This window comes from Pan paniscus, chromosome 9 (genome assembly GCF_029289425.2).
Source record: "Pan paniscus chromosome 9, NHGRI_mPanPan1-v2.0_pri, whole genome shotgun sequence".
Classification (NCBI taxonomy): domain Eukaryota; kingdom Metazoa; phylum Chordata; class Mammalia; order Primates; family Hominidae; genus Pan; species Pan paniscus.
Genome location: NC_073258.2, coordinates 14,933,513 through 14,956,705, shown reverse-complemented (window position 1 = coordinate 14,956,705; position 23,193 = coordinate 14,933,513). Strand labels below are relative to the sequence as shown.

General features: G+C 41.3%; 1 protein-coding gene across 1 annotated transcript in view; it reads right to left on the bottom strand.

The window, feature by feature from the left end:
• The window catches only part of PARVA (parvin alpha), a 155,036-nt gene that overhangs the window by 19,053 nt on the left and 112,790 nt on the right, over window positions 1-23,193 (bottom strand). The window contains exons 5-8 of the mRNA XM_003818174.5: window positions 15,206-15,346; window positions 7,376-7,491; window positions 3,116-3,174; window positions 241-260 (exon numbers count right to left, since the gene is read on the bottom strand). Of these exons, the coding sequence (XP_003818222.1) occupies window positions 241-260; window positions 3,116-3,174; window positions 7,376-7,491; window positions 15,206-15,346 (336 nt within the window). The remainder of the gene's footprint in view (window positions 1-240; window positions 261-3,115; window positions 3,175-7,375; window positions 7,492-15,205; window positions 15,347-23,193) is intronic.

Below are 23,193 nucleotides of genomic sequence, written 5' to 3'. Positions count from 1 at the left end.
AAAGTGCTTTGTAAATGGCAAGGTCAATGGCCTGATAACTTTCAAGACAACTGTGCAGGTGTAGGTAGTCTTCTTCCCGCCAGTAAGCTGTCCCTCCCAACCCAATTGGCCATATCACCCAGGCTGGTGAAGACATATATCCAGGTGACAAGCTGAAAGCCTGTTCCTCCCAGCTGCTGCAGAATTAACTAAAGCCCCAGTGCAGCCACCAGTGCCAGAGGACAATCTTATGTGACTTACCATGCCTCCCGGAAAGAGCCCTGGAGGAAAAAGAGAAAGAAAATAGTGTGACTCTTCTCTTGTCCCTTATAAGAGGCCAGTCCTCTGAAAGGACACTCCATCACTGCTGGAAGCCCACCCCATGCTGCCTGCCACCCACCTGCCCTTGGTTGAGGAGCTCAAAAAGCCTCCTTCCATTGGCATTTTATTCTGCACGGCCTCCAATTATTGAGACTTTACCACATTACCACCCATTTCCCCCGCTCTGTTACACCCATATAGTGGTGTAATGCAAAGCCTGGCATAGTGATGCCTAAAGGATCACTTTTTGCCTTAAATAAAATCATATTATTGCCTGCAGTTAAAGAATATTGGACTCAGGGGCTGAAGATTTCCAACCAGAAAATCTTAGAATTCTTACGAGTGAGCTCAAGCAACCCCTCAATGCAGAATTTTACTGCCTAGGTTGCTGTGGGCAGGTCAGCTTTGTCTCTCTCCTGTCCACCCTGTAGTACCCACCAAGATGTACCTGCCATTGACCCAGGGTAGGTTTTCTCAAAGAGTGCAGGAACTGGAACCACACTCATAGCAGAGAAGCAGCATAGTATCAAGAGCACAAGCTTTAAAGACACATCATTGAGGTTTAAATTGCACTGAGTGATTTTTTTGCTGTGTGACTGATATGGTTTGGCTGTGTCCCTACCCAAATCTCAACTTGAACTGTATCTCCCAGAATTCCTACGTGTTGTGGGAGGGACCCAGGGGGAGGTAATTGAATCATGGGGACTGGTCTTTCCCATACTATTCTCATGATAATGAATAATTCTCATGAGATCCGATGGGTTTATCAGGATTTCCTCTTTTGCTTCTTCCTCATTTTCTCTGCCACCACCATGTAAGAAGAGCCTTTTGCCTCCTGCCATGATTCTGAGGCCTCCTCGGCCATGTGGAACTGTAAGTCCAATTAAACCATTTTTCATTCCCAGTTTCGGGTATGTCTTTATCAGAAGTGTGAAAAAAAACTCATACAGTGACCTTGGGCAAGCTAATGAACCTTTCTGGGCACCAGGTCTCTCATCTCTAAAATGAAGATAATTATGGTAAATACTTCAATCAGATGTTGTGATTATTAAATGATTTAATATCTAGAAATATTTTAGCATAATTCCTAGTATGTAGTAAATGCTCAAAACACTTTTTTCCAAATACACTTTTGGTTCTCATAATGATTATTATATTGGTTTATCCATCAGCACACCTGTCACCCACTAAGTGAGCACTTGCAAGTAGTGCACTAGAAAGAATAATGAACTTGGAGTTAAGTGCTGGATAAACCAAGGGCACAGTCTCCTTCCTCACCCTTGGGCTGTGGGGTTTTAGGGGGTGTAATCATGGCTTCATGTGTTTACTATCAATATCAATAGATAGGAAAGTGTCCCATAAATTGTACTGTGTTGTCATTATTAGGACATTGCATCCATGTTTATGTCTTTGTGGCAGAGAGAGGGACCATAGAAAGCATAACATGCATCCGAGAGATTGTTCAATAATCTGAAACTTCACACTCCCTGGTTTGGGAGTTTCTCCCAGGCCATGCTCCTCTCTGCTCTGTCGTCTTCTTTCCCAGAGGTGAAATAGTGGGCACAGGCAAGCCCAGCATAGGGGAGGGGTGGTGGGCGGTGGGACAGTGAGGAATTCTCCTTTCCCAACAGGCCTGGCTCCTCCCATCCCTCACAGAACCAAGGCCAAGTTGTGCCCTATAGATCAGTTGACCCTTCAGCTACCAAGACTGGCCTCTGAGGTGATACAGAGGCTGCTTGATGGGGTCTCAATAGGCCATAAACAGGGCATCTTGGGAAAGGCCACTTTACATCTCTGGCCCCTAGTCTCAGCCTGGAATGCCCACGCCCCTTAGTCCTTGTTAAGCCATGTACACAATGTGATCTAGACGGGCAGTGCCCCAGACTCCTGTCAGCCATGGCTGGGCAGAGGGCAGGAACCTCCTAGAGACTGGATGGGCTTGGCAGGTACGGGTCAGCTGTGCTGGAGAAAAGATGGAACAGCAGCTACGGAGGGCAAGGGAACGAAGTCACAGCTGTGACCACAATAAATCTTTCCTACCTCTCTGGGTGGGGAAACTGAGGTCAGAGAGGTTAAGGGACTCACCTGGTGAGTAAGTGGCAGGGCCTGTATTTGAAGTCAAGTTGGGTTGGCTTAGCAGCCTCTGCTCTTTGCACTATGCTGCTCTTGTTCAAGGGAGACTCAGAGAAAAGTCTGGGGAGCAGGGGATGCTGAAAGCTAACTGCCTGACTTTGCATGGGGCCAGGGTTCAGTTCTCGGGATCACAAACTCACCCCACACTATGAATTTTTTTTCTGCTTGAGGAGAAAACTCCTGTTCCCCATGGCAAAATTTTGATAGGTTCTGATATCCCAATTTCTAAAAATAAATAAAAAAAAAAACCCACCCCAAACCAAAAGACAAATCTAAGGTAGAGAGGCTTTCTGGGTCATGGCACATGACCAAATCAGATTCAGAAAGGGAAGAAAAACGTCCTTTTGAAGGTTAACAATTTAAATTCAACCCAGTGTTTATGGCATGATGATTTCATGCTGGGTTGGCTTTTTTTGGGCACACTTTTTCCTGGAGTGGCACAAAATTAGAATTTTTCAATCACTGCTAATTCCGTCTCCCTACTTCCCCACCCAAGTTTGTACCTTAAGCATTGAGAGGCATGTTTTGAATGCATGGAAAAGGCTAAACTATAATCATTGGCTGAAGTCTAATCCCTCCTGCAATCCCAATAAATGAAAACTAAATATCAGCAAATGGATGAATTTCAGAGAAACATCTGTGTTCCATTACAGAATCGCTGGCAACAATGGTGTTGACATACTCTGTGTTACCAGTTATTTCCTCTTGGATTTGCCGAGACTGGAGGATTCCTTCTCGTTTCTGAAATGGGGGTGGGGAAAGGGATTGGGAGGAGAAGAGAAAACTATGCTTTAGAAAAATACAGAAACACTGATGAGCATTCCTGATAATGAGAAAGTTACTGGTGTTTAAGAAATGCACCCAAGATAAGATAATGCTGGAAGTGAAAGGAGGTCTTGATTTTCAGGGACTGGACTGAACCATTAGGACGCAAGTGCAATTAGTGTTTAGTCCAAACAAGTAGGCTGTTTCTTGGATGGTGAATCTTTCCTTTCTTTATTGGAAGACATTCTGCTGGAAGCAAACTGTTTGCCTCCTGGAGTAATCCACAATAAACCAAATGGAAATGAAGGCCAGGGTGTGTCTGCCCTCCAGCTGGGGCCACAGAGGGAAGCTGAGAAACACATTTAACTGGGGGGCTGGGTGGAGGAACTGAGGCCAACTCGGAATTCAGACAAGAGGCAGAGGGTTTTTTTTTTGGTTTTTGGTTTTTTTTTTTTTTTTTAACTGATAAATATGGGAGCTTTAAATAAGTAGTAAGTCCTCACTCAGGTAACTAGCTTATTCTCTGAGAAAAGGTTAAGCACGTTAGAAACTCGTCCGTCCGTCCGTCCATCCATCCATCCATCCATCCATCCATCCATCCGTCCACACTTCTCCCATCAACTTATCCTCTTTCTTGTTTATTTCATTAATCAGTGCCTTCTATGTACAAGGCCCTGTGCTGGAGTTAGAACAAATACTATGGAGTATATGATATAGTTTCTGCCCTTGAGGAGCTAAAGTCAATCGGGATAGATGAAGTAGACACCTGAGAATGGTTACCCCAAAACAGTCCTGGTTTATCCCCAATGTCCCAGCATATTAGTAAGATTCCCTTTCATCTCAAAAGTGTTACGAATAATAGATTACGTGGTCACCCTCGGCAGAAAGTGCTGAACGCAGGCCAGGAGCAAGCACTTTTAGCTAGAATGGTCAGAGAAACCTTCCAAGGGGAGGGGGCCCTGGAGCTGGACACTGAGAAGGGGTTATTTCAGGGGTCCAAGGGGAATGGCCCCAGCCAAGAGGCAGAGGCAGGACGCACAAATGTGTTCCAGAGGCCATCCAGGGGAGGGCAGCTGCCATCAGTCAGGGGGCAGCTCTGAGTGCCAGTTTGGAGGGTTTAAAAAGCACTGTGTGGGCATGGGAGCTGACGAAGGAGGTAATGTTGGGGTGCAGGAAGACTTTCTGATGGGTGTGAGGAGGGAGATTCATACTACTACGTCCCTCCACCACCAGCACCAGACACCTGGAGGATGCTGTGACATAGCAAGCGATTGACCAAGCAAATGCATCTTCCCCAAGGCTGAGATGAGTGTGAAGAAGTAAGGAGCCTCTGAACTTGGGTGGCTCATCTGAGCCCTGCCTTCTCCAGCCTCCTGCCCAAAGTTCCACAGAACCCAGCGTCCTTGCAAAATACTTTTACAGAAGAAAGGAAGAACTGGATAAGGCCAAGAGTCTATCTGGCTTAGATTAAGAATGGACTAATCAAAACAAAAAAGGAGGTAAAAGAAAAAAAAATCTATCATTTAAAGAGGACCAGGTGAAGATAAATCAGGACTTCTTTCCACATGCAGTTTCAACACAGGCAGTGTTTTCATGTGGGGTTAATGGAATCTGTGTCCTTGTCCTGCATGGCCATTCATAGACATAAAACCTCATCTCCAACTTTATGCAAAATTAAATGCTTCTGCATAGAATGGAAAAGAAATCTGGGTTCAATAACCCCTCACACAGCATCCTGATTCACCTCCACCCATTATTTGTTCCCTAAAGAGTTCTCCCTGTGGTTCAGTCTGTGACTCACCACCAATTCTGAGTCTTGCTTCTGTGCCTGTTCAACTTGATAAGGCAAAAACACCCCATAAAACCTGACGTGCATTAATGCCATTCTATGGAACATGTCCTCTTTTCTCCCTCATGCTAACAAAACAGCCTACAGGAGAAATTAAACCGACAACAGGCTTCTGATGGCCTATAATTGAGCTCAAAATAAGGCAGGAGACACAGGCTCGCAATGACCACTGTTTCAAAATAGAAGCCCCCTCTCTCCTGCTCATATTTTCAGTCATCGTTCAGTCTGTAGTAATTCCAACAGGCAGATTTTATTATTTCTGTTAGAGGGCTGTTTATTCTAGCTGATAAGAAAAGTCTTAAGATGTTCAACAAATTCATGCACAAAGAACTGGACTGGATTTGTCACAAAAGAGAAGATAAAGAAGGGCAATTTAAATAAAAGTATTTATCTCCTCTAGTGATAAGAGACCTATTATAAATGAATATAACAGCAGTATGTTTACTTATGAAAATAATTTTTAAAAATTTCAATGTTAGTGATATGTGGTCACTTTTAAAGTACTCTTTCATGAACTGTTCCAGGAACCATGATTAAAAAAAACAGACTATATTTTCCAGAGCAGTCTGAGGTTCACAGCAAAATTGAGAGGAAGGTACAGACATTTCCAGAGATTTCCTATATATTCCCTGCCCTGACACATACTTGTCCTCACCCACTTTCAATATCCTACGCCAGAATGATACACTTTTAACAACCGATGAGCTTATAATTGATACTGTCACTATCACCCAAAGTCTATAACTGACATTAGGGTTCACTCTTGGTGCTGTCCATTCTATGGGTTTTGACAAATGTATAGTGACATGTACCTAAAAATCCTCTGTGCTCCCACCTATGGGGACGATGTCCACCTATTCATCTCTGCCTCCCTAATTGTAGTTTTTAAAAACATAAAGAATTGCATTCACACATTATTGATTGGTAAAAATAACATGACAGAGATGACCTGGACTCACTAGGAAGATGCTTGAACCAGAGTAGTCTGAGTTGGCCACATATCCATAGCAGACATAAAATGCTTAGTGCCATGTTTGATACAAGTGAAGAGCTCAATAACGAGGACATTTAGGACCTTTTGGCCAGTGGCACTCGGTATCTGAGCCACACACATTCCCATTTCCTATGAGCCCTCTCTGCTTCTTACTTGTAGTCCTATCTCCTCAGCAGGCAGGGCCGAGGTGTCATATTCCTGTTATACCTTCTTAATGCTTAGTGGAGTTAAGTACCCAGAGGTGTGGAATAAATAGTTTTTCACTGGGGGACAACTGATCAGTTGATTAGGAGGACCATTTCCTCGTCTCCTCCTGTTGACAGCTGATCCTTGGAAGTTCAACTCAAAGTCCTTTTGTCTTGGAAACTGGCCTGATCTGATAGGGCAAAGTCTACCAGCCCTCAAGGCTTTTTCTTATCAAGGGATGGCAGAGCCACTGTTATCATTCCCTATTCCAGAGCCTGGATCGCCAGGGAGCTGCTTAGATGGAGAGCTCTCCTTTGCTGCATGTTTATTCGGAAAAGAACAGGAACAAGCAAACAAAAGGATGACCTTTTGCTAAATGGGTATAAAGTTGGAAAATAAAATTGAATTTGGGTATTTAATGGGGTTAGGAGCGGAGTGAGATAGTCACAGGGAGAGAGCACACCCTCATTGTGGAAATTACACAGCCATATGTGAATGGAAATTCCATCCAACAATCTGGAAAAGATGACTTGAGATCCCAGCTGTGCTTCTGTGAGTGGGTGAACAGTGGCAGTGCCTTCAATACAGACATGGCCAGTTGGGGTCTCTCTCAAACACATGCACATGTACACACACATTCCCTTATATGCACAGATATCGTTCTCCCCATACCTAAGTATCATTTGTTTAACCAAAATATTATGGTTCTCCATGGTTTGCAGGGCACCTGTACACTCCTGTACACAAACACACACACACACACACACACACACACACACACACACACACACATACCCACATACCCACATACCTTTCCTCCTGACCCCATGACACACAGCTCACATACATACCACAAACCCTCATCTACACATTACACAGAAAACTCAGACAAAAACACATAAACAATAGGCACATACCCCACACAAAGCTATCTATACACAAGCACACGCTCTTCCATCTTGTGTACACTTACCAGGGGAAGCCACCATGCAACAGAAAGCTCATTCAGTGCCTCACAATATACTGCACACCCAGGCTCACTCAACATTCATGCAGCCATCCTTCTAATGATCTACTCGACGCACCATAGGAACTCGACCTCCACGACTCTTCAAAGACACAGATGTTTGTAGTGTTATCTGTCTTACCTGGACCACAACCACTTGGATGGAAACATGGTCTGGGAGTCGAATTGGTGCCCGGAAATACTGAGACAGAGCAACGAGCAGGTGTAAGATGGCCACCAGGCTCTTGGCATGAACAGCTGAAATGAAAGAAGATTGAAAAATTACAGCATCTTCTTTCAGGTTCTAGGCAATCTAAGCAGATGTTCAAAGTGTAGTAGTACCCCACTGATAGAGTTTGGATATTTGTCCCTGCCCAAATCTCATGCTGAAATGTAATCCCCGGTGTTGGAGGTGGGGCCTGGTGGGAGGTATTTGGATTGTGGGGGTGGATCCCTCATGAATGGCTTAGTGCCATCCCCTTGGTGATAAGTACACTTGAGCTCTCACATGTGATCTGGTGGTTGAAAAGTATATGGCACCTTCCCGCAGGCCACTCTCTCTCTTGCTCCTGCTTTTGTCATGTGAAGTGCCTGTTCCCACTTTGCCTTCTGCCATGAGTAAAAGGTCCCTGAGGCCTCCCTGGAAGCCAGGCAGATGCTGGCGAATTAAACCTCTTTTATTTATAAATTACCCAGCCTCCAGCCTTTCTTAATGGCTATGCATGAACAGCCTAATATATCCACCCAATGTCCCTTTATACCATGCCTGAGGGTCAGGGGACACCTGTGGTCATCACAGGCCTCACTCTGGGCCCCCTCAAATCTTTCTTTTTTTTTGAAGCAGGGTCTTGCTCTGTTGCTCAGGCTGGAGTGCAGTGGTACAATCCTAGCTCACTGCAGCCTCGAACTCCTAGGCTCAAGCAATCCTCCCGCCTTGGCCTCTGTGGAGTAGCTGGGACTACAGGGATGTGCCACCACGCCTGGCCCCCTCAGTTCTTTGCCAGGTCCCATGGGGCTCCTTCTTGGGTCATATTATTGCCAGATTTCCAATGTGGCACCTCTCTAATCCCAGGTTCCCATGAGGATCCTGACAACTGCTGAGCTCTGAGCTCAGATCAGCTCTCTCCCAGTCCCATGTCCCTGCCCACTCCACTCCAATCACCATAAGCATGTCTGCTCTGCACTCCCTCTCCCTTCCCACTTAACCATGAACTCTGGATTATCACTACTACCCTTGTCTCAAGACTGCACATAAAGCACACCCTTAATAAATAAACATTGAGTCAGGAACACTAGGTCTCTTCCTTGGTTCAGGGCTTTAAGATCCCTGGAAGAAGCCATGAGAGAGACATTCAAAGGGCTATGTTACTTGCTTGAGTGTCACTATGGTCACTGTAGGCAATGCCCTTTAAGGAGCAGCTGGGACGGGATGTTACTGAGCCAGGGGGCTGCCAAAGCTGCTGAGTCATGTGCTCAAAGTCAAGCCATTTACACCAGAGAAGGCAGGGTCACACTGGGTTGTAGTTTTCTCACTAGATGAGGAGAAAAAGACTCAGTGAGGTGCACAGAGGGTCAGGCAGACTGGAGCCTGAATTCTAACTTTATAATCTACCACTTATTTACTGGCTACATGGCCTTGGGTAGGGTAGGCCACCGAAGGCCTCTGAACCTTAATTTGCTCATCTTTACAAATGGAGGTAACAGAACCTATGTGCATGTACAGGTTGTAAAGATTCCCCAAAAGCCTTCATTAAAAAAAAAATGAAAATAGTTACACTAGAGTGGATAGTCTTAATTTTTTTCCTATTTCAAAATATTCTTTAGAATAAAAATCTGCCATCTTTTCAATTAAAACAAATTCTAGCCACTGTTGAACATTTGTGTGACCCTATCATTCCTGCCTCTCGACATGTCTCCTGGGAGTTTTCTCTCTGATGCTCCTGGAACACAACAGGTGGCCAGGAATGGCTGATTTTTTTTTTTTATTATACCTTATGTGAATTTACCTGGCACCTAGGCAATTAAAACATGCCAGCTTTATTCCCTTTCTTTCTCATCAAAGGGAAGATTCATCAGATATTTTGCCTGCCTTCACAGTCCTACCAGCTTCACAGCTTTTCATTACAGGGGGCATTTAAGGGAATAACAACAACAAAAAAATGCCTATTTTGTGTTCTTCGCATGCACTAGGCCCATTACTAGGATGTCATTCTGTCTTCCCTGGGATCAGTGAGTCTGATTTAGCAGAAGCTTTGAGAAATCACTAAGAAAAGAGAATGATTCAGACATTCCTTTGTAACTCATTAGGGTTTCTGGTTATCACTGCTACTTCAAAGAAGGTTTTCTACTGATTATGAACAGCAGCTCACCATCACCACAAACAGAAGCTGAACTGCTCTGAACTCCTAGCCTTCCAGAAGGTTTCAATTTTGGGCTTTCGGGCCTTGTTAACTAAGTTTTACCCAGACTTACAGCCTCAAAAAAAGATCCTGACCCACTGTGACCCACTGACATGGTGTGGTCACCATCAGAGGCAAATCCAGGTTTGCTCTTCTCATCAGAACTACCGGCCCACCACCTGGCATCACTGAGGGTTGTAAGAACATTTGCTACCCCTCTCCCCTTTAATGGCAAAATATAATGCTAGAAAAGTTGTGATCAAATAAGTTGTTCTTATACCCTGGTGACATTGTACACCATCTCCATTGTCTTAGTGAGCTATGCAGAGCTATACCATAAGCATCATATAGATGTCAGACTCATTCAATGAATGCTCTATCCTCCTGGGATTTTTTTTGAGAAAGAAATAGTCTATAGTCTCACACACATACATACTACGCTACGTGTACAAAGATGTTACTGTGTAATATACTATGATGTTTTAAAACCCTGGAAAACACTATGTCCAATAACAAGAGGATGGTTTAGATCAGCATTTTTCAAACTTTTAAATATTAAGCACGGAAATCCTTTGTTCTAAAAGTTGACAGTTAAAACTGATGAAAAAAGTACAACTGCTCCGCTTAAAGCGAGGATTCTGGAGTCCTAACTGCAGCCTACCCATGACTTCTTGTCTTCTCCTTGGTGATGCTAGAGTTTCTCCTTGCAAATCCCTAGTTTTGGACCAACCATAGTTGAATAACCACTGCTTTAAGAAGTTATGGTATATACACATAATGAATAGTTTGCATGCTTGAAAATCATAGTTAAGATAGTATAGCTATATATATGTGTATATGTGTATATATCTATATACACATGTGTATATGTGTGTAATATACATAGCTATAAATATACATTTATGGATATATGCATACATAAAAGCATATACATATGTATGTATATCTACATATACACACACAAACATGTGCTTGTGGCCAACATTTGGAAAGGAATATATTTAAAAAAATGAAAATAGTTATGCTAGAGTGGAAAGATAGTTGTTGTTTTTTTTTGAGATGGATTTTTGCTCTTGTCGCCCAGGTTGGAGTGCAATGACTAGATCTCGTCTCACTGCAAACACCTCCTCCTGGGTTCAAGTGATTCTCCTGACTCAGCCTCCCGAGTAGCTGGGATTATAGGTGCATGCCACCATACCGGGCAATTTTTGTGCTTTTAGTAAAGAGGGAGTTTCACCATGTTTGCCAGGCTGGTATCAAACTCCTGACCTCAGGTGATCCACCCACCTTGGCCTCCCAAAGTGCTGGGATTACAGGTGTGAGCCACCATGCCCCGCCAGATAGGTTTTTTTTCCCCCCTTTTTTCTTTTTTCTGAGATGGAGTCTCACTCTGTCACCCAGGCTGGAGTGCACTGGTGCAATCTTGGCTCACTGCAAGCTCCGCCTCCTGGGTTCAAGCGAGTCTCCTGCCTCAGCCTCCCGAGTAGCTGGGATTACAGGCACCTGCCACCACGCTGGGCTAATTTTTGTATTTTTTAGTAGAGACGGGGTTTTGCCATGTTGGCCAGGCTGGTCTCAAAGTCCTGACCTCAGGTGATCCACCCACCTTGGCCTTCCAAAGTGCTGGGATTACAGGTGTGAGCCACAGCGCCCAGCCTTTTTGCCTATTTTCAAATATTCTTTAGAACAAAAATATGCCATTTTTCCAATTAAAACAGATTCTACCCACTGTTGAACATTTGTGCACCCTCATCATTGCTGCCTCTCAACACGTCTCCTGGGAATTTTCTCCCTATGCTCAACAGAAGCTGAGGCCAACATGTGCCCGCAGTCAAGTCAGGAGGGAATGTATGGGATAAGAGTAAGCGCCCAGGCCTCACTGTGCAAGCCGGGAACCGCAGCTGCAAGGCTAAGAGTGTCACTCTAGGGCTGGAAAGCAGTATTTAAAACAGGGCTGCTGAGTTAGAAATAGTCTTCCAAACACGTCCTGTGGTGGAAACAGAAATTGGTGTAATTTTTCTGGAGGTAATTTAACGTTATGTATTATGACCTTAAAAATGCTCTCACCCTTTGGCCCTAACATACCACTCTTGAGTATTTATCCTAAAGAAGTAATTATGGCTACAAGCAGGGAGAATGCATCCAGCTGTATTGATATCAGTGGGAAAACGGAGAACAATCTGAAAATCCATTATCAGTTAAATAAATTATGGTAGATCCATACAATGTCACATTATATAGTATTAGAAGTGACATACAGAAGAATATTTAATGATTTGTCAATATATACATCTTCCAAACAACATAAACAGGTTGATCTCATTTTTGCTAAAAGTTTTTTATATATACATATATAAAATATTATACACTACTTATTACACACGTACAGACACACACAGAACTTGAAGAACACAGCACAATGTTCACGGTTCTTGTCTCTAGGTGGGCAGTGAAAAGACAAAAGTCCCTGCCCTCATGAAGTTTACCTTCATAGTTTCTTAACCTCTGTATGCCCTGACTTTCCCATCTGTAACATGGGAATAAAAGAATTTTTACTTCAGATGGGTGAGTGAAGATTACAAAGATTAAAATACATAAAGTGTTTAGAAGAGGACAAGACATACAATAAGCATAATACATATGTTAAATGTTAATATTTAAATTTATCTGCACTTTGTAAATTTTCAATAATGAAAATTACTGTTGTGACTTAGAAAAAAAAAAAAGGAAGAAATCCCTAAAGCCCCAGATCAAGGACCTTGGTAACTCAGCAGCCTGTCCCTACCACCCTCATCCTGAGCGGAGAGGCGCCACAGTGTCCTCAGGTTTACATCCACGGAAGGTAACTGAGAGAGGAAGACAGAGCTTTTCCCCCAGGAGCTGAGCCTGCCACATTCCTTATGGAACAAGCCACTGTGACTTTGTAAACAAGCCCAGCTCTTCAAAAGCCCCAAGGCATCACAGGGAGCTAGCCACCAAGATGAGATAATTATTCCCTCTGACCTAGTAATCCATCTCAGTTCTGGAAATTTATCTAAAGGGAGTAATTCAAGAGAAGCAAAAAGAGGCACAAGCTAAGACATTCAGTTTGGTGCTATCTGATATTAGAAATAGGTTGGGAAACATCCTAAAAGGATAGGCATCAACCTAGGGTTTAAGTTAACTGTGGGATATCTACCCTAGAAAATAGAAACAGGTATCAAAAATTTTAACTACAAAGACCACGAGGGAATGTAGAAAATACGTGTGATGTAAGATCAAGCGAAAAATAACAAAACACAAAAATGTATATGACTTGGGCCAGGTGCAGTGGCTCACGCCTGTAGTCCTGGCACTTTGGGAGGCCAAGGCGGGTGGATCACCTGAAGTCAGGACTTTGAGACCAGCCTGGCCATGGCGAATTCCTGTCTCTACTAAAAATACAAAAGTTAGGTGGGCGTGGTGGGGCATCCCTGTAATCCCAGCTACTCAGGAGGCTGAGGCAGGAGAACTGCTTGAACCCAGGAGGCGAAGGTTGCAGTGAGCCAAGATTGTGCCACTTCACTTCAGCCTGGGCAACAGAGTGAGACTCCATCTCAAAAAAAAAGAAAAAAAAAGTGTATATGACCTGACCAAGCAAAATGATGCAGTGATGTAACTAGTAACAAATGAAACAGTGAAAAGAAACAAATGAAAACAAACAAATGAAAAGCTAGATTAGCATGGTAATACGAGTGATGATTTTTCTTGCACACATTTCCCCGTAAGCAATTAAAGTAAGCATAAACCAAACAAATCATTCAAAGCCATTGGAGACAATGTTCTTCATGTGGCTTTAAAAGACCCTGTTCTAGGCTGGGCACAGTGGCTTGTGCCTGTAATTCTAGCACTTTGGGAGGCCGAGGCGGGCGGACTGCCTGAGCTCAGGAGTTCGAGACCAGCCTGGGCAACATGGTGAAACCCTGTCTCTAGTAAAATACAAAAGAAATTAGCTGGGCTTGGTGGCACACGCCTGTAATCCCAGCTACTCGGGAGGCTGAGGCATGAGAATCGCTTGAACCTGGGAGGCGGAGGTTGCAGTGAGCTGAGATCGCACCACTGCCCTCCAGCCTGGGCAAGGGTGAGACTCTGTCTCTACAAAACAATAATAATAATAATAAAAGACTCCGTTCTTCTATCTCAGACTTTCCCAAATTGGGTGCCATGATAAGTTAAATATGTTTGACTTGTTTTTTTTGGAGGGGTACAGGGAGGTGGTCCATATTCAAAGGAGCGGGAGATAGGATCAAACCAAACTAAACAGCAGTCTTCATTAGAGGACTTCTCTAATGTTTATGACTATTGTGGATTTTTAAAATGCAGATACATTTCCCAAACTAGTCATCAACCTCCCTGCCCTGCCTTGTTCTCCCCCATTGACAATACTAGCATTCCTGGAACACAGTGAAACAGAGCCCCTCTCCTTGATAGCATCTAGGGCCCAGGGCACGGCCTCCCCTCCTCCTGCCCTCAGGTGTCTCCCTCTGCAGGCAAAGAATGCCCTGTGCCCTGTTCCCAGCGTCACTGCTGTGCAAAGCAGCTGATCAGGCTGTGCACAAAAACGTGTAATTATGCTGAGGAGGTACTTGGTGTCTCAGCCCCAGTGTCAGATGTTAGAGACCTGCTGGAGAGATTGTGACTGGCAGTTACTGGGTTTCTAACTTTAGAGGTGAAGACTCCATTTTCTTTCCCAAGTTTGAAAAGTATTTTTTTTTTTTGTAGGGGGCTGTTGATTTTAAGTTGTGTAAGTGAGACGCAGTAAAGCATAGTACTTAACCCCTTAATACTTAAAGGCAAAACACAGTCTAATCTAATCTTTTATTAATCTAAATTCATATTTTTATCTATTACAATAAACTTTGGAATCCAGTTGCTACTGCTAGATTCACCTAATCCCCTGAATAATTCTGATAGGGACTCATTAAGTCCGTATTAGACACCGGGCCTTTGGAGCAGCAAATGAACTAATAATTTATAAACTAATGATTATTATAAACTAATAATTTATGCTTTCTGAGGTCTCTGAGCTATGCTAGCTGTAAAAAGCTGAATTTTAACATCTTGTTTCAGTGCCTATGATTTCAGCCATATCTTTGCTCTTTCTAGAAAATGAAGGGGGATTGGAAGGGCGTGGGCTTTGGAATAGACAGAACTGAATCCTTGCTCCCTGCTTCTCAGCTGTGTGAATGTGGGGACCTCAGCTTCCCAAGCCTCTCCAAGCTGCAGACAACAGCTTTCTCAAAAGGCTGTGCTGGGACTTAGAAGAAGTAGCTCAGTGAATGAGTTTCCTTCCCTTCCCCATTTCACGTGAGGTTTCTATGCAAAGCCTTTTACAGAAGAGGAACGTGAGATTTTGACATTCTGTTATTTTTCCCCAATGGTATGGATGGAACTTCTTCCAAGTTCTGAGGAAGCGGGGCAACTTGTTCAAAGATAAATGAGTTTGACACCCCTCCCCTGAAGCCTGCCAAGCTTATGGATGGCTTCTTGGGGAAGCCCCATGGCAGGGACCACAGGCATTGTTTAATGGTGCCCCTTTACTTTGTTCAACTCACAATCCACATTCCACTTGATGCTCCTGGGAGGAAGTTTCAGGGTTTCATTGATCTTCTCCAGGACAGTCTGCAGTTTTTGCTTCTGAGCAATCTCTGACTGGGTGACCTCAGCCACATTTAGCTTCTCACTCTCCAGTTTCTCTGAGGGTGACAAGGGAAAAGAGAACAGCTGTTATGCTGGGCCCCAGACAACCCTACTGCATGCACTTACTCAGTTATTCGGTATCTCATGCACTCATGCATGCATGTACTTTTGCAACAATAGATACTGGATGCCTACCAGCAGAGGGACACTGCTGTCCCCTCATCACCTTATGGTGGCACCAGCAGCATCAGTACTGTGAGAGCCTCATGATCATGACTTGAATCCCCAGATCCCAGGGGCATTTAACCTAGCCTGTCATATTTGAACTCTATCATTCTGGAGTTTTCTCCTTCTTTTCAATTCTATCTTCTCCAAGGACATCTCTGTGCTCCGACTGGAAAGCCTTCTCTGTAGAGTTAGTCAAGGCATTTTGTACATTCCTGTAGTACAGTCTGGTCAGGTCCAATCATATTTATCTGTTTTAAGTACCTTCTTTCCTTTTAAACCCACCTGGAAGGTAACTTACTTAATGTGTCGTATTTAATCAATTCTAAGGCACATATTTTTCACATTTTAACATCCTTAAAGTCAGGTTGTGTTTTACTGGCATCCTACAATGGCTGCCAGCTAGGTGGAAGGTCTAAGAGTTATCATTGTCTCCACGGGCGTGAACTTGCTTGTAGCTCTTCACAGTATGATTACTTACATGTCTCAATAAGCCTACATGAGCACCTTCAAAAAGTATAAAATAAAAATTCTCAGCAACAAGAAAGCATTGAGTAATAGCTTAAAGTGATTTTTCTCTTTCTGAGTGGTTTTTATATAATGGTGTGTTTTAAAATCAATAGTTTTTTTATGCAATGACATAACACCTTAATACTTAAAAAAAAGGAAAAACTCAGTCTAATCATTTTGTTAATCTAAATTCATATTTTAATCTATTACAAAGAAAAAAACAACTTTGGACTCCTTAACAGGAAATTGGTTGCCTACCACTGGAACTCACCCAATCACTTCTAATTAATTTAAGATTGACAGAACTGCACACATTTAAAATATCTTTTCTCCTAATTTTTAAGGGCTGCTATACAAATTAAATTTTACTATGTATCAATATTTTCCCTAATGCTTACATAATTTATTTTCAAGTAACTGTGGTTTATCTAAGTCAAATGCCCCTTGAGTCATTCTTTGAAGATAAAGTTGCCCAGTGGAGAATTTATGCAGGTTCTGTGGATTTGTGAATTTTTTAAAGCACCTCAGTAGGATAATCTCAAGCTATTCTTACCTGTGATGGCCTGAAATGTTCTCTTTAGTTGTTTAAGCCATTTTTATCTCTAAAGTTCAGGGATTTAACAAGAATATATCTAAATGTCTTCTTCTTACATCTCGAAGAGACCTTGTGTGTGCCTTATCCATTTTTAGGCTGAATTCTTATCTTGGATCCTCTCCTACTGAAAAAATGACAAGTTATTTTCTTTCACTTTTTCCCATTATTTTCAGATGATGTAATTGTCTCTATAGAAGCAAGTTATTTTAATCTTACTTTGCAACTACAAGCATTGGATAGAGGCTGCCCAAAATGCTAGGTTAAGAACCTTCTGGTCTTATCTTGGCTCAGAGGCAAAGATTGCAGGCAAAGATTACTGATGACTGTTGTGAGAGAGGGTTGGGTGGGGAGGAGAGGAGTGAGGAGGAGCCACTTGTTTGCTAGCTCTGCTGTGTTACATCATTGTCTATAAATTTTCATATTTAAAATCTGGCATTGAACAGATTTTCAGCTTAGGTCTCTGAGTCTGTTTTCTAGGTCAATAACTTTTTCTTGCACAGTTGTCTAGTTAATTCTTATTTTTTTAAAAATGGTGTGACATAAGAAGAAATATACATCTTGCCTCCTTGATCTCCCTTCCTAGCACAGAGCTTCTAAAAACCTTGTAACTTTCTGAAAGATGATAGTGGCATCTATGGTTATAATATTTGGGTTTTGTCCCCAGTTCCTGAAAAAGCTCTGAAATGATTAAGGTAAAAGGAACATCTTTTGTTATTCATAACAAGCCCCTTTCACCTACATCTGAGTTTATGTTAATGAGGCAACTTTTAGAAAGCTCTGAGGATGGGGAAGCTGATTGCCAGGAGAACCAAGCATATGATTAAAGGATTGGAACATTCAGCCTCATACCCCCCACCCCTGAGAAAGGGGAAGGAAGCTGGAGGTCAACTATCAATGGCCAGTGATTTAATCAGTTATGCCTACTTAATGACCCTTCATAAAAACTCTGGCCGAAAATGTTCAGAGAGCTTCCTGGTTGTTAAATATATGAAGGTGCTGGAGGGTTGTGCACATGAGAAAGCATGGAAGCTCTGTGCCTCTCCCACAAACCATGCCCTATGCATCTCTTCCTTTTGGCTGATTTTGAGTTTTATCCTTTATAATAGACTAGTAAACCTAAGTGCCTTCCTGAGTTCTGTGTGCCATTCTAGCAAATGATCATATCTGAGGAAAGGGTTTTGGAAACCCCTGATCTATTATAGCTAGTCGGTCAGAAGTACCGGAGGTCTGAACTTGGCGAATGCCAACTGAAGTGGGGACACTCTTATGGCACTGAGCCCTTAACCTGCGAGGGCTGTGCTAACTTTGGGACAGTAGTATCAAAATTAAATTGTAGGACACCCTGTTGCTGTCCATAGAGAACTGGAAAATTGCTTAGTGTGGAAAACCCACATATTTGGTGTCAGAAGTGTTAGGAGTATAGAGAAATGTGTTTTCCATTATTGGATTTCACACCTTACTTACTGAAGCATCCATTGTTTTTCTGTTTCCACTAATATATTTAACTAGTTTATGATACTAAAATTGTAGTGCATTCTTCCTAAAATTAAATTTTTTCCTTTTTTTTTTTTTTTTAGCGTCTGGTATTTCTCATTTAGGAGAAGCATTTTTGTGGCTTTGTTTTGTGTTGCAAATGTTTTATAAAATGTAATTCTGCTTTACTTCTTTCCATTTTAGTCATTATGCTTTGGGTTTATATTCTTGCTTTGAATTTTTGCTGTTCGATATTTTAGTTTAGGCATTGATATTGGTATTAAATGGATTTGCATAAAAATATATCTCGAAGTAATCCTTATTGTGTGTGTGTTAATATTCTCTTTTTTTTTTTTTTTGAGATGGAGTCTCATTATGTTGCCCAAGCTGGAGTGCAGTGGCACAATCTCAGCTTACTGCAACCTCTGCCTCCCGGGTTCAAGTGATTCTCCTGTCTCAGCCTCCTAAGTAGCTGGGATTACAGGCATGCACCACCACGCCCAGCTAATTTTTGTATTTTTAGTAGAGATGGGGTTTCATTATGTTGGTCAGGCTAGTCTCGAACTCCTGGACTCAAGAGATCCACCCACCTCAGCCTCCTAAAGTGCTGGGATTACAGGCATGAGCCACCACACTCAGCCTTCTCTTTCTCTTTTAATGAAAATGAGATTATAGTATATATATATTTTTGCTATTGGCTTTTTTCCACTCATATATATATCATAAGTCTTTTCAGGTCAATATATGAATATAACTCATTATTTTCCAAAACTGCATATTGCATTATATGACTTATAACTTGATATACAGCCAGGTTATAACCCACATTTTCTGTATTTGTAATAAAGTTGCAATAAACATCTTGTGTGTGTGTGTATGTATTACTAATTGATTACTGCTGGTAAACGTGAAAGCTATTGCCTTACAGATTTTTTCCTTGTATGTTGTCATCTTACCAAATCCCTTTATTAGTCTTATTGCGGTTTGAGTCTTCAGCATTCTCTGGGTATGCAAATAAAACATCATTATCTCTATTTTGCAGGCTTATGTGACATATTTTATTTTCTAACATTTTAAATAAAAGATTAATTTGCGAACTTCTTCTGCTATTCCTACCCCCTCCTTTATCTTTAAGGTATTCAACCCTTAAAATATAAGAGGCCCACTCAAATAATATTTCTATAGCTTAATAGTAATTTACTCAACATTACTAAGGATTTAAAGATAATGTTCTTTTGTGGGCTAATTTCAGCTAGCTCCATAAAGTTTTCTATTGCTGAAGTTTTATTCTTCCAGGAAACTGTTTCTCTCATGTTTCCATAGTTACACAAATTGTTCATAACTAGTTTAACTCTTCATAAGTATTAGGCATGATTTTGAAATTGATAGGATGTGATTTAGAAAATTTTCTCAGGTGGATTATTTTGTGAATCTTTGAGTTGTTTTTGAAGGTATTACCCAAATTTGCTTTTGGAGAGATTATATATAGAAAACAATGAAACAGTATTCAAAAGTTCTGACGCATAAAGACAAGGCAGAATAAACTCAATTACCCTGAATGGTGGGAGAACTGAGATGTTCTAACAAACACAATTGTCATATATACCACACTATATTAATGTAACCACCCTTCAAGAACTAAAATATGTAAAATACTCTTTCCAGTATGAACAATTCCTGAGTTGTTTAAAAAATACTTTTGTCTCCAAGTATATTAGGAGAGAAACTTGCATTGTAGTCAGAGAATTTGGTCTGTATGCTAATTTGTTGAGATTTGCTTTATGGGCATAGTCAAATTTCGTAAGTGTTCCACGAGCAGTTGAAAAGAATACAGTTTGCAGGGTATCATATGCTATATACAGATTAGTTAGAGCTGATTAACTGTATTATTCAAATATTCTCTATGAACTTTTTTCTTAATATGTTATTAAGAGAAGTATGTTAAAAACTACCACTGTGATAGGTTTGTCAAATTCTTGAAGTAATGATTATCATTTTAAATTTTTAAATATTTGATATACAAAAGTACATATAAGTTTAAAATTTCTATATTTTCCTAGTGACTTTAATTTCTTATTAATATGTAGTGACTCTCTGTAGTAATGCCTTTTGCCTTAAAGTCTATTTTGTATGATGTAAAATAGTTACCCCAGCTTTAAAAAAATTAGTCCAGTATACATAATTATTTCCACCCTTTTTCTTTCAACCTTTGCGTGTCCCTCATTTATTAAAACTATCTCAGCTGGGCGTGGTGGCTTTATGCCTGTAATCCCAGCACTTTGGGAAGTTGAGGCAGGAGGACTGCTTGAGGCCAGGAGTTGGAGACCAGCCTGGGCAACATAGTGAGACCCTGTCTGTACAAAAAATAAGAAGAAACTTAGCTGGGCATGGTGGCACACACCTGTAGTCCTAACTACTTGGGGGGCTGAGATGGGAGGATTTCTTTTGAGCCTGGGAGGTAGAGGCTACAGTCAGCTGTGATTGTGCCATTGTACTCCAGCCTGGGTAACAGAGCAAGACCCTGTCTCAAAACAAAACAAAACTATCTCTTGTATATAGTATTTGGCAAGAATTTGTTTTGTTATTTGGTCTGATATTGAGTTTACCAGTATACTTGGATTCACTTCTACCAACTTATTCTGAACTTTCTATTTAGTGGGTTTTCCGATTCTTCTCCCACTTCCAGCCTTGTTTTTTTTTTGGATTAATGTTTTCATTCTTTCTCATTCCATTTTCTTCCCATGATTAGTAGGGAGGTTATATACTCTGTTTCTATTATTTCAGTATTTATGATAGAAAATTTATCATTCATATTTAACTTAATAAAGTCTTAAGCTAATTGGTATCTTTACCCATATACTAAACAATACAAAGACCTCAGCACGCATTGACTCCAATTACATAATTCCTGATTTATGTGCTACGGTTGTATGGGATTCTGATTCTATCTTGTTTTAATTAACAAATTAGACATTATTGTGATTATTTTATATTCATTTAATTGTGGCTTTGATCTACCCACCATGATAATCTTTGTTCACTATTGCATTTTAGATATTTTTGGGGGGTTCATTTTCCTTCCTATTTTACATTCTTGAGAAATTCCTTTGCGGGGGTCTATTGGTAATAAACCCTCTCAGTTTGTGTTTATTGAAAATGCCTTTATTTTCTCTCTCTCTCTCTCTCTCTTTTTTTTTTCTGAGACATAGTCTCACTCTATCACCCAGGCTGGAGTGCAGCGGCTCGATCTCTGCTCACTGCAACCTCCACCTCCTGGGTTCAAGTGATTCTCCTGCCTCAACCTCCCAAGTAGCTGAGATTACAGGTGTGCGCCACTATTGCCTGGCTAATTTTTGTATTTTTAGTAGAAATGGGGTTTCACCATGTTGATCAGGCTAGTCTTGAACTCCTGAGCTCAGGTGATCCATTCGCCTCAGCCTCCCAAAGTGCTGGGATTACAGGCGTGAGTCACTGAGCCCCGCCTCTCCTAACTTTTTTTTTTTTTTTTGAGACTGAGTCTCACTCTGTCACCCAGGCTAGAGTGCAGTGGCGCGATCTCGGCTCACGGCAAGCTCTGCCTCCCTGGTTCACGCCATTCTCCTGCCTCAGCCTCCCGAGTAGCTGGGACTACAGGTGCCCGCCACCACACCCGGCTAATTTTTTGTATTTTTCATAGAGACGGGGTTTCACCATGTTAGCCAGGATGGTCTCGATCTCCTGACCTTGTGATCCATCTGCCTTGGCCTCCCAAAATGCTGGGATTATAGGCGTGAGCCACTGCACCTGGCTGCCTCTCCTAACTTTTTAAAGCAGCCTCTCCTAACAGTTTTTTTGGCTGTGTATGAACTTACAAGTTGATCATTTTTGTCAGCACTTTAAAGACATCAAAGTGTTTTGATATCTTCAATATTAATATCTTTTGGCTTTTTTTGTTCCTTGTGAAAGACAGCTTTCAGTCTGTTGTTCCTTTATAAATAATTGATTTTTTCCTCTATGCTTTTAATCATTTGTCTTCAGTGTTCTTAGGTTTCACTGTAAAATGTGTAGGTGTAGATTTGTCACTACTTATACTATTTGGGATTCACTGAGCTCCCTGAATCTGAGGATTCATGTCTTTCATCAATTCTAGAAAATTCTCATTCATTATGTTTTCTTTAAATATTTACTCCATTTTCTTTTCTTCTAGAATTCCAATTAGCTATGTATGTTGCATCTACTTAGACTAACCTCTATGTTTTCAAATTCTCTTTCTCGTTTTCTATTCTGTTGTCTCTCTATACTGGATTCTGGGTAATTTCTCTAGTGCTGTCTTCTGGTTCATTAATTCCTTCTTTAGCTGTGTCTAATCCATCGAGGTTTCTAGTTTCATTATTATTCATACTTTTTCATTTCTAGAAGTTCTATTTGGTTGTTTTTCATATCTACCTTCCAGTCTTAATAGTTTCTTGTTCTTTTATCATTTTTAAGTCTTTAAAAACATTTATTTTGACATATTAAACATACTCATTTTATATTCTATAACTGAACACTTTTTTTCTTTTTCTTTTTTTTTTTAAATAGAGGTGGGGTCTCACCATATTGCCCATGCTAGTCTTGAACTCCTGGGCTCAAGCAGTCCTTCCACCTTGGCTTCCCAAAGTGCTGGGGTTACAGGTATGAGCCACCATACCCAGTCTATAGCTCAACAGTTTCTAATATTTATAGTATTTGTGGGATGAATCTATAGATTATTGTTTCTGTTGACAGTGCTCATGGTGGCTTACGCTCATGTCTTTGGTGATTTCTAATTTTGAGGTCATATTCCTTGGAATTTTAACTCTGGGAGTTCTTTGTGGTCTGAGTTTAGAGTTCCTTCCTCTTTAAAAGAAGGACATATGTTTGCTTCTGTCTTGGGGCACTAGTGACCTGGGACAACTTGTAACTAAAATTTCAATTTAGATTTTTTAAAGTCACATAAGTACTGTGAATCCTAGCCTTAAATCTGTGTGAGTATAGACTTTTGATGAGGAGTTATCTGAAGCAGACTTCTTTTTAATTGTTCTGTTCACATCCAAGGCTAAGATAATTTATCCTTATTGCCTCCTTCTGTGGGACAAATTT